Raw genomic sequence first — 12,666 nt, forward strand, 5'->3', positions numbered from 1 at the left:
ATTAGTGTACAGGTGTGATCAGCTTACTCAGGGTTGTTCCTGTTATTAGTGTACAGGTGTGATCAGCTTACTCAGGATTGTTCCTGTTATTAGGTGTGATCAGCTTACTCAGGGTTGTTCCTGTTATTAGTGTTGTTCCTGTTATTAGTGTACAGGTGTGATCAGCTAACTCAGGGTTGTTCCTGTTATTAGGTGTGATCAGCTTACTCAGGGTTGTTCCTGTTATTAGTGTACAGGTGTGATCAGCTTACTCAGGGTTGTTCCTGTTATTAGTGTACAGGTGTGATCAGCTTACTCAGGGTTGTTTCTGTTATTAGTGTACAGGTGTGATCAGCTTACTCAGGGTTGTTTCTGTTATTAGTGTACAGGTGTGATCAGCTAACTCAGGATTGTTCCTGTTATTAGGTGTGATCAGCTTACTCAGGGTTGTTCCTGTTATTAGTGTACAGGTGTGATCAGCTTACAGGTGTGATCAGGGTTGTTCCTGTTATTAGGTCAGTGATCAGCTTACTCAGGGTTGTTCCTGTTATTAGGTGTGATCAGCTTACTCAGGGTTGTTCCTGTTATTAGGTGTGATCAGCTTACTACAGGTGTGATCAGCTTACTCAGGGTTGTTCCTGTTATGTACAGGTGTGATCAGCTTACTCAGGATTGTTCCTGTTATTAGTGTACAGGTGTGATCAGCTTACTCAGGGTTGTTCCTGTTATTAGTGTACAGGTGTGATCAGCTAACTCAGGATTGTTCCTGTTATTAGTGTACAGGTGTGATCAGCTAACTCAGGATTGTTCCTGTTATTAGTGTACAGGTGTGATCAGCTTACTCAGGGTTGTTTCTGTTATTAGTGTACAGGTGTGATCAGCTTACTCAGGGTTGTTTCTGTTATTAGTGTACAGGTGTGATCAGCTTACTCAGAGTTGTTTCTGTTATTAAGTGTGATCAGCTTACTCAGGGTTGTTTCTGTTATTAAGTGTGATCAGCTTACTCAGGGTTGTTTCTGTTATTAGTGTACAGGTGTGATCAGCTTACTCAGGGTTGTTCCTGTTATTAGTGTACAGGTGTGATCAGCTTACTCAGGGTTGTTTCTGTTATTAGTGTACAGGTGTGATCAGCTAACTCAGGATTGTTCCTGTTATTAGGTGTGATCAGCTTACTCAGGGTTGTTCCTGTTATTAGGTGTGATCAGCTTACTCAGGGTTGTTCCTGTTATTAGTGTACAGGTGTGATCAGCTTACTCAGGGTTGTTCCTGTTATTAGTGTACAGGTGTGATCAGCTTACTCAGGGTTGTTTCTGTTATTAAGTGTGATCAGCTTACTCAGGGTTGTTCCTGTTATTAGTGTACAGGTGTGATCAGCTTACTCAGGGTTGTTTCTGTTATTAGTGTACAGGTGTGATCAGCTTACTCAGGGTTGTTTCTGTTATTAGTGTACAGTGTGATCAGCTTACTCAGGGTTGTTCCTGTTATTAGTGTACAGGTGTGATCAGCTTACTCAGGGTTGTTTCTGTTATTAGTGTACAGGTGTGATCAGCTTACTCAGGGTTGTTTCTGTTATTAGTGTACAAGTGTGATCAGCTTACTCAGGGTTGTTTCTGTTATTAGTGTACAGGTGTGATCAGCTTACTCAGGGTTGTTTCTGTTATTAGTGTACAGGTGTGATCAGCTTACTCAGGGTTGTTCCTGTTATTAGTGTACAGGTGTGATCAGCTTACTCAGGGTTGTTTCTGTTATTAGTGTACAGGTGTGATCAGCTTACTCAGGGTTGTTTCTGTTATTAGTGTACAGGTGTGATCAGCTTACTCAGGGTTGTTTCTGTTATTAGTGTACAGGTGTGATCAGCTTACTCAGGGTTGTTCCTGTTATTAGTGTACAGGTGTGATCAGCTTACTCAGGGTTGTTTCTGTTATTAGTGTACAGGTGTGATCAGCTTACTCAGGGTTGTTTCTGTTATTAGTGTACAGGTGTGATCAGCTTACTCAGGGTTGTTTCTGTTATTAGTGTACAGGTGTGATCAGCTTACTCAGGGTTGTTTCTGTTATTAGTGTACAGGTGTGATCAGCTTACTCAGGGTTGTTCCTGTTATTAGTGTACAGGTGTGATCAGCTTACTCAGGGTTGTAGCCAATGTATCTACCTAAAGTCACAAGGCTATTTGTGTGGCTGGGACACCTTTAGAAGACAATGTTCCTACAACACAGCAAAAGAGGTTGATTCCACAAGTTGTCCCTCTCCACACATCACAGTGAGTATACAGGTGTATACAGGTGTGAGGTGTACAGGTGTACAGGTGGACATGTACAGGGGTGACATATACAATTGTGAGATATATTGTTGTGATGTTTAAATGTGTGAGGTGTACAGGTTTGTGGTGCATGTATACAGGTGTGAGGTGTACAGGTGGGACATGTACAGGGGTGACATATACAAGTGTGAGATATATTGTTGTGATGTGTAAATGTGTGAGGTGCACAGGTTTGTGGTACATGTATACAGGTGTGAGGTGTACAGATATGTGGTACATGTATACAGGTGTGAGATATACTGGTGTATGATGTACGATTGTGAGGTGTATAGGTGTGTGGTACATGTATGCAGGTGTGAAGTATACAGGTTTTTGGTACATGTATACAGGTGTGAGGTGTACAGGTGTGTAGTACATGTATACAGGTGTGAGGTGTACAGGTTTGTGGTACATGTATACAGGTGTGAGGTGTACAGGTTTGTGGTACATGTATACAGGTGTGAGGTGTACAGGAGTGACATACACAAGTGTGAGATATATTGTTGTGATGTGTAAATGTGTGAGGTGTACAGGTTTGTGGTACATGTATACAGGTGTGAGGTGTACAGGAGTGACATACACAAGTGTGAGATATATTGTTGTGATGTGTAAATGTGTGAGGTGTACAGGTTTGTGGTACATGTATACAGGTGTGAGGTGTACAGATACAGATATGTGGTACATGTATACAGGTGTGAGATATACTGGTGTATAATGTGTGATTGTGAGGTGTGAGATATGTGGTACATGTATACAGGTGTGAGGTGTACAGGTTTGTGGTACATGTATACAGGTGTGAGGTGTACAGGTTTGTGGTGCCTGTATACAGGTGTGAGGTGTACAGATATGTGGTACATGTATACAGTTGTGAGATATACTGGTGTATGATGTATGATTGTGAGGTGTACAGATATGTGGTACATGTATACAGGTGTTAAGTGTACAGATATGTGGTACATGTATACAGGTGTGAGGTGTACAGATATGTGGTACATGTATACAGGTGTAAGATATACAGGTGTAGGTATGCAGGTGTGACATGTATACAGGTGTGACATACACAAGTGTGAGATATATTATTGTGATGTGTACAATGTGTACAGGTGTACAGGTGTGACATACACAAGTGATATATTATTGTGATGTGTAAATGTGTTAGGTGTACAGGTTTGTGTGTATACAGGTGTATACAGGTGTGAGGTGTACAGGTTTGTGGTACATGTATACAGGTGTGAGATGTACAGGTTTGTGGTACACGTATACAGCTGTGATGTTTACAAGTTTGTGGTACATGTATACAGGTGTGAGGTGTACAGATATGTGGTACATGTATACAGGTGTAAGGTGTACAGGTTTGTGGTACATGTATACAGGTGTGAGGTGTACAGATATGTGGTACATGTATACAGGTGTGAGGTGTACAGATATGTGGTACATGTATACAGGTGTGAGGTGTACAGATATGTGGTACATGTATACAGGTGTGAGGTGTACAGGTTTGTGGTACATGTATACAGGTGTGAGGTGTACAGGTTTGTGGTTCCTGTATACAGGTGTGAGGTGTACAGATATGTGGTACATGTATACAGATATGTGGTACATGTATACAGGTGTGAGGTGTACAGATTTGTGGTACATGTATACAGGTGTGAGGTATGCAGGTATACAGGTGTATACACAAGTGTGATATATGTATTGTGATGTGTGTGAGGTGTACAGGTTTGTGGTACATGTATACAGGTGTGAGGTGTACAGATATGTGGTACATGTATACAGGTGTGAGGTGTACAGGTTTGTGGTACATGTATACAGGTGTGAGGTGTACAGGTTTGTGGTACATGTATACAGGTGTGAGGTGTACAGGTTTGTGGTACATGTATACAGGTGTGAGGTGTACAGGTGTGTGGTGCATGTATACAGGTGTGAGGTGTACAGGTTTGTGGTACATGTATACAGGTGTGTGTGAGGTGTACAGATATATGGTACATGTATACAGGTGTGAGGTGTACAGTGATATGTGGTACATGTATACAGGTGTGTGTACAGGTTTGTGGTGTGTATACAGGTGTGAGGTGTACAGATATGTGGTACATGTATATACTGGTGTATGATGTATGGTGTGATGTGGTACATGTATACAGTGTACAGATATGTGGTACATGTATACAGGTGTGAGGTGTACAGGTTTGTGGTACATGTATACAGGTGTGAGATGTACAGTATATGTGGTACAGGTGTATACAGGTGTGAGATATATATACTGTAAATGTGTATAATGTGTGATACAGGTGTGAGGTGTACAGATATGTGGTACATGTATACAGGTGTGAGGTGTACAGATATGTGGTACATGTATACAGGTGTGAGGTGTACAGGTTTGTGGTACATGTATACAGGTGTGAGGTGTACAGATATGTGGTACATGTATACAGTTGTGAGATATACTGGTGTATGATGTATGATTGTGAGGTGTACAGATATGTGGTACATGTATACAGGTGTTAAGTGTACAGATATGTGGTACATGTATACAGGTGTGAGGTGTACAGATATGTGGTACATGTATACAGGTGTAAGATATACAGGTATGAGGTATGCAGGTGTGACATGTACAGGTGTGACATACACAAGTGTGAGATATATTATTGTGATGTGTAAATGTGTTAGGTGTACAGGTTTGTGGTACATGTATACAGGTGTGAGGTGTACAGATATGTGGTACATGTATACAGGTGTGAGGTGTACAGGTTTGTGGTACATGTATACAGGTGTGAGATGTACAGGTTTGTGGTACACGTATACAGCTGTGATGTTTACAAGTTTGTGGTACATGTATACAGGTGTGAGGTGTACAGATATGTGGTACATGTATACAGGTGTGAGGTGTACAGGTTTGTGGTACATGTATACAGGTGTGAGGTGTACAGATATGTGGTACATGTATACAGGTGTGAGGTGTACAGATATGTGGTACATGTATACAGGTGTGAGGTGTACAGATATGTGGTACATGTATACAGGTGTGAGGTGTACAGGTTTGTGGTACATGTATACAGGTGTGAGGTGTACAGGTTTGTGGTACATGTATACAGGTGTGAGATGTACAGGTTTGTGGTACATGTATACAGGTGTGAGGTGTACAGATATGTGGTACATGTATACAGGTGTGAGGTGTACATATACATGTATACAGTGTGAGATATATTGTATAATGTGTTGTGATGTGTACAGATGTGTGAGGTATACAGGTACAGATATGTGGTACATGTATACAGGTGTGAGATATACAGGTGAGGTATGCAGGTGTACATGTACAGGTGTGACATACACAAGTGTGAGACATATATTGTGTGGTACATGTGTAGGTGTACAGGTGTGACATGTGTACAGGTTTGTGGTACATGTATACACGTGTGAGGTGTACAGGTTTGTGGTTCATGTATACAGGTGTGAGGTGTACAGATATGTGGTACATGTATACAGGTGTGAGGTGTACAGGTTTGTGGTACATGTATACAGGTGTGAGGTGTACAGATATGTGGTACATGTATACAGGTGTAAGGTGTACAGGTTTGTGGTGCCTGTATACAGGTGTGAGGTGTACAGATATGTGGTACATGTACAGGGGTGACATATACAAGTGTGAGATATATTGTTGTGATGTGTAAATGTGTGAGGTGTACAGGTTTGTGGTACATGTATACAGGTGTGAGATATACTGGTGTATGATGTACAATTGTGAGGTGTATAGGTGTGTGGTACATGTATGCAGGTGTGAAGTGTACAGGTTTTTGGTACATGTATACAGGTGTGAGGTGTACAGGTGTGTAGTACATGTATACAGGTGTGAGGTGTACAGGTTTGTGGTACATGTATACAGGTGTGAGGTGTACAGGTTTGTGGTACATGTATACAGGTGTGAGGTGTACAGGAGTGACATACACAAGTGTGAGATATATTGTTGTGATGTGTAAATGTGTGAGGTGTACAGGTTTGTGGTACATGTATACACGTGTGAGGTGTACAGGTTTGTGGTGCCTGTATACAGGTGTGAGGTGTACAGATATGTGGTACATGTATACAGGTGTGAGGTGTGAGGTGTACAGGTTTGTGGTACATGTATACAGGTGTGAGGTGTACAGGTTTGTGGTGCCTGTATACAGGTGTGAGGTGTACAGATATGTGGTACATGTATACAGTTGTGAGATATACTGGTGTATGATGTATGATTGTGAGGTGTACAGATATGTGGTACATGTATACAGGTGTTAGGTGTACAGGTTTGTGGTACATGTATACAGGTGTGAGGTGTACAGATATGTGGTACATGTATACAGGTGTGAGGTGTACAGGTTTGTGGTACATGTATACAGGTGTGTGATGTGGTGTACAGGTGTGGTACATGTATACAGGTGTGAGATGTACAGGTTTGTGGTACATGTATACAGGTGTGAGGTGTACAGATATGTGGTACATGTATACAGGTGTGAGGTGTACAGGTTTGTGGTACATGTATACAGGTGTGAGATGTACAGGTTTGTGGTACATGTATACAGGTGTGAGGTTTACAAGTTTGTGGTACATGTATACAGGTGTGAGGTGTACAGATATGCTGTACATGTATACAGGTGTAAGGTGTACAGGTTTATGGTACATGTATACAGGTGTGAGGTGTACAGATATGTGGTACATGTATACAGGTGTGAGGTGTAGATATGTGGTACATGTATACAGGTGTGAGGTGTACAGGTTTGTGGTACATGTATACAGGTGTGAGGTGTACAGGTTTGTGGTACATGTATACAGGTGTGAGGTGTACAGGTTTGTGGTACATGTATACAGGTGTGAGGTATACAGGTTTGTGGTACATGTACAATTTTACAAAAAGGAAAATACACATCCTGCCACGAAAAATCACACTGAATATCCTTTTGTAATGATAATTTCACAAACATGTTTTCTTTTCTTTTCATTGGTGTTGTTGTTAATGTCTATCAGAAATGATTCAAAGAATCTTAAGATTGTTACTATTCTAATCCATTTTGTTTCATAATTGGTGAATAGATTTTAATCATGTATGTATTCTTGTTTCTGTGCCAGATAAGTCCACTAAATGGTACCGTTTTTGGAAATACATCATTACACATTCACGGAACAGAACTTGGAAGCAACATACAAGATGTCGGTATCAATGTGTCTGGAAACGTGTGTGATATCTATGCTTACAATTTCTTTCCCAATCAGTGGTGGGTAACATTTATCTGTAACTTTTACTGAAATGTCTTAAACAAAGATCAACAATTACATGTATTATCATTCAAATATCACCACAGGCCTAATTGGCCTCTTGTTTAATATATTACAATAATTTTTGTGTGGCCTGTGTTATGACAGGATCAAGTGCTACACCAGGAATGAGCCAAGAGAAACTAGAGGCGGTGAAGTCATCCTTACTAGGAATGGCAAATTGTCTGAAAACAAACAACTTATTGACTATTTTGTAAGTAAAAACATCAGTTATACTTATCTCTTTGTTATTCTGAGATGTTATGTCAGTTAATTTTTACCTCACTGATTTTGAATAGCCATGAGATAATCCTGGTATCTATGTCTGCATCCCTCTTTTTTGGGAAAGTAGTATTCATCCACACCCCTCCTATTTATAAAACAATAAAGTATTTCACAATTGTTGCTGCCAGTAAGCTTAGAAATCAATGATGGCATTCATGATGGTCATGCTGCCTTATACCATGTACACTAGTCATTTGTGGGGTCATTGGTCAGTGGTCAAAGTCATTTTGTCTAAAATGTCAAATTGCAGCATAGTTATGTAAAAATGCCATACCATTGGGTATAATTGTTCGTGGTGTGAATCACCTTGAATGAGTTTCCTTTAAATATGACCTGATAAACTGGGTCTGACAATTTTTATACTACTGTCACTGTCAAGTTGTCTTGCCTCCATGATCTGTCATCTGCCCATCTATCGTCCATCTGTACTCACACCATTCTTGTTGTTAGAAATATATGAATTATGTATGAATGGATCATTGTCAAATTTCATGCATATGTTGCCCTTGGTCCTTAGCTGTGTATTGTGTTTGATATTGGGACTAACGATGATTTCAGAAAAGGCTGGCAAGTGGCCACCTGGGATTTTAACTGTATAATTCCATTAATGCTTTTTCTGTAGAAGCATTGGACAGATGGTTTCCCTGGCTTGGTCACTAGATATTGCTTTTTCTGTAGAAGCACTGGACAGATGGTTTCCCTGGCTTGGTCACTAGTTATTGCTTTTTCTGTAGAAGCACTGGACAGATGGTTTCCCTGGCTTGGTCACTCGTTATTGCTTTTTCTGTAGAAGCACTGGACAGATGGTTTCCCTGGCTTGGTCACTAGTTAATGCTTTTTCTGTAGAAGCACTGGACAGATGGTTTCCCTGGCTTGGTCACTAGCTAATGCTTTTTCTGTAGAAGCACTGGACAGACGGTTTCCCTAGCTTGGTCACTATGTATTGCTTTTTCTGTAGAAGCACTGGACAGATGGTTTCCCTGGCTTGGTCACTAGGTATTGCTTTTTCTGTAGAAGCACTGGACAGATGGTTTCCCTGGCTTGGTCACTAGGTATTGCTTTTTCTGTAGAAGCACTGGACAGATGGTTTCCCTGGCTTGGTCACTAGTTAATGCTTTTTCTGTAGAAGCACTGGACAGATGGTTTCCCTGGCTTGGTCACTCGTTATTGCTTTTTCTGTAGAAGCACTGGACAGATGGTTTCCCTGGCTTGGTCACTAGTTATTGCTTTTTCTGTAGAAGCACTGGACAGATGGTTTCCCTGGCTTGGTCACTAGTTAATGCTTTTTCTGTAGAAGCACTGGACAGATGGTTTCCCTGGCTTGGTCACTCATTATTGCTTTTTCTGTAGAAGCACTGGACAGATGGTTTCCCTGGCTTGGTCACTCGTTATTGCTTTTTCTGTAGAAGCACTGGACAGATGGTTTCCCTGGCTTGGTCACTAGTTATTGCTTTTTCTGTAGAAGCACTGGACAGATGGTTTCCCTGGCTTGGTCACTAGGTATTGCTTGTTCTGTAGAAGCACTGGACAGATGGTTTCCCTGGCTTGGTCACTAGTTAATGCTTTTTTTGTAGAAGCACTGGACAGATGGTTTCCCTGGCTTGGTCACTCGTTATTGCTTTTTCTGTAGAAGCACTGGACAGATGGTTTCCCTGGCTTGGTCACTAGTTAATGCTTTTTCTGTAGAAGCACTGGACAGATGGTTTCCCTGGCTTGGTCACTAGGTATTGCTTTTTCTGTAGAAGCACTGGACAGATGGTTTTCCTGGCTTGGTCGCTCGTTATTGCTTTTTCTGTAGAAGCACTGGGCAGATGGTTTCCTTGGCTTGGTCACTCATTATTGCTTTTTCTGTAGAAGCACTGGACAGATGGTTTCCCTGGCTTGGTCACTAGGAAATCCTAGTTCTTAAGAAGCACTGGACAGATGGTTTCCCTGGCTTGGTCACTAGTTATTGCTTTTTTTGTAGAATCACTGGACAGATGGTTTCCCTGGCTTGGTCACTCGTTATTGCTTTTTCTGTAGAAGCACTGGACAGATGGTTTCCCTGGCTTGGTCACTAGTTAATGCTTTTTCTGTAGAAGCACTGGACAGATGGTTTCCCTGGCTTGGTCACTAGTTATTGCTTTTTCTGTAGAAGCACTGGACAGATGGTTTCCCTGGCTTGGTCACTAGTTAATGCTTTTTCTGTAGAAGCACTGGACAGATGGTTTCCCTGGCTTGGTCACTCGTTATTGCTTTGTAGAAGCACTGGACAGATGGTTTCCCTGGCTTGGTCACTAGGTATTGCTTTTTCTGTAGAAGCACTTGACAGATGGTTTCCCTGCTAATGCTTTTTCTGTAGAAGCACTGGACAGATGGTTTCCCTGGCTTGGTCACTAGATATTGCTTTTTCTGTAGAAGCACTGGACAGATGGTTTCCCTGGCTTGGTCACTAGTTAATGCTTTTTCTGTAGAAGCACTGGACAGATGGTTTCCCTGGCTTGGTCACTAGTTAATGCTTTTTCTGTAGAAGCACTGGACAGATGGTTTCCCTGGCTTGGTCACTAGCTAATGCTTTTTCTGTAGAAGCACTGGACAGATGGTTTCCCTGGCTTGGTCACTAGGTATTGCTTTTTCTGTAGAAGCACTGGACAGATGGTTTCCCTGGCTTGGTCACTAGGTATTGCTTTTTCTGTAGAAGCACTGGACAGATGGTTTCCCTGGCTTGGTCACTAGGTATTGCTTTTTCTGTAGAAGCACTGGACAGATGGTTTCCCTGGCTTGGTCACTAGTTAATGCTTTTTCTGTAGAAGCACTGGACAGATGGTTTCCCTGGCTTGGTCACTCGTTATTGCTTTTTCTGTAGAAGCACTGGACAGATGGTTTCCCTGGCTTGGTCACTAGGTATTGCTTTTTCTGTAGAAGCACTGGACAGATGGTTTCCCTGGCTTGGTCACTAGTTAATGCTTTTTCTGTAGAAGCACTGGACAGATGGTTTCCCTGGCTTGGTCACTCGTTATTGCTTTTTCTGTAGAAGCACTGGACAGATGGTTTCCCTGGCTTGGTCACTCGTTATTGCTTTTTCTGTAGAAGCACTGGACAGATGGTTTCCCTGGCTTGGTCACTAGTTATTGCTTTTTCTGTAGAAGCACTGGACAGATGGTTTCCCTGGCTTGGTCACTAGTTATTGCTTTTTCTGTAGAAGCACTGGACAGATGGTTTCCCTGGCTTGGTCACTAGTTAATGCTTTTTCTGTAGAAGCACTGGACAGATGGTTTCCCTGGCTTGGTCACTCGTTATTGCTTTTTCTGTAGAAGCACTGGACAGATGGTTTCCCTGGCTTGGTCACTAGTTAATGCTTTTTCTGTAGAAGCACTGGACAGATGGTTTCCCTGGCTTGGTCACACTAGGTATTGCTTTTTCTGTAGAAGCACTGGACAGATGGTTTCCCTGGCTTGGTCACTAGTTATTGCTTTTTCTGTAGAAGCACTGGACAGATGGTTTCCCTGGCTTGGTCACTAGTTATTGCTGTTTCTGTAGAAGCACTGGACAGATGGTTTCCCTGGCTTGGTCACTAGGTATTGCTTTTCTGTAGAAGCACTGGACAGATGGTTTCCCTGGCTTGGTCACTAGTTATTGCTTTTTAAGTAGAAGCACTGGACAGATGGTTTCCCTGGCTTGGTCACTAGTTATTGCTTTTCTGTAGAAGCACTGGACAGATGGTTTCCCTGGCTTGGTCACTAGTTATTGCTTTTTCTGTAGAAGCACTGGACAGATGGTTTCCCTGGCTTGGTCACTAGTTAATGCTTTTTCTGTAGAAGCACTGGACAGATGGTTTCCCTGGCTTGGTCACTCGTTATTGCTTTTTCTGTAGAAGCACTGGACAGATGGTTTCCCTGGCTTGGTCACTAGGTATTGCTTTTTCTGTAGAAGCACTTGACAGATGGTTTCCCTTCTAATGCTTTTTCTGTAGAAGCACTGGACAGATGGTTTCCCTGGCTTGGTCACTAGTTATTGCTTTTTCTGTAGAAGCACTGGACAGATGGTTTCCCTGGCTTGGTCACTAGTTAATGCTTTTTCTGTAGAAGCACTGGACAGATGGTTTCCCTGGCTTGGTCACTAGTTAATGCTTTTTCTGTAGAAGCACTGGACAGATGGTTTCCCTGGCTTGGTCACTAGTTATTGCTGTTTCTGTAGAAGCACTGGACAGATGGTTTCCCTGGCTTGGTCACTAGTTATTGCTTTTTCTGTAGAAGCACTGGACAGATGGTTTCCCTGGCTTGGTCACTAGTTATTGCTTTTTCTGTAGAAGCACTGGACAGATGGTTTCCCTGGCTTGGTCACTAGTTAATGCTTTTTCTGTAGAAGCACTGGACAGATGGTTTCCCTGGCTTGGTCACTCGTTATTGCTTTTTCTGTAGAAGCACTGGACAGATGGTTTCCCTGGCTTGGTCACTAGTTATTGCTTTTTCTGTAGAAGCACTGGACAGATGGTTTCCCTGGCTTGGTCACTAGTTAATGCTTTTTCTGTAGAAGCACTGGACAGATGGTTTCCCTGGCTTGGTCACTCGTTATTGCTTTTTCTGTAGAAGCACTGGACAGATGGTTTCCATGGCTTGGTCACTAGTTATTGCTTTTTCTGTAGAAGCACTGGACAGATGGTTTCCCTGGCTTGGTCACTAGTTATTGCTTTTTCTGTAGAAGCACTGGACAGATGGTTTCCCTGGCTTGGTCACTAGTTAATGCTTGTTCTGTAGAAGCACTGGACAGATGGTTTCCCTGGCTTGGTCACTAGTTAATGCTTTTTTTGTAGAAGCACTGGACAGATGGTTTCCCTGG

At 42.1% G+C, this 12,666-nt stretch overlaps 1 protein-coding gene across 1 annotated transcript in view; it reads left to right on the plus strand.

The window, feature by feature from the left end:
* Positions 1-2,091: 2,091 nt before the first annotated feature.
* The window catches only part of LOC132564196 (plexin-A4-like), a gene marked incomplete at its 5' end in the record, with an annotated part of 64,915 nt that continues 54,340 nt past the window's right edge, over positions 2,092-12,666 (plus strand). The window contains 3 exons of the mRNA XM_060228873.1: positions 2,092-2,238; positions 7,378-7,523; positions 7,672-7,777. Of these exons, the coding sequence (XP_060084856.1) occupies positions 2,092-2,238; positions 7,378-7,523; positions 7,672-7,777 (399 nt within the window). The remainder of the gene's footprint in view (positions 2,239-7,377; positions 7,524-7,671; positions 7,778-12,666) is intronic.

Source organism: Ylistrum balloti, unplaced genomic scaffold, assembly GCF_031769215.1.
Source record: "Ylistrum balloti isolate Yb309-2 unplaced genomic scaffold, AGI_CSIRO_Ybal_v1 Utg372050, whole genome shotgun sequence".
Lineage (NCBI taxonomy): Eukaryota > Metazoa > Mollusca > Bivalvia > Pectinida > Pectinidae > Ylistrum > Ylistrum balloti.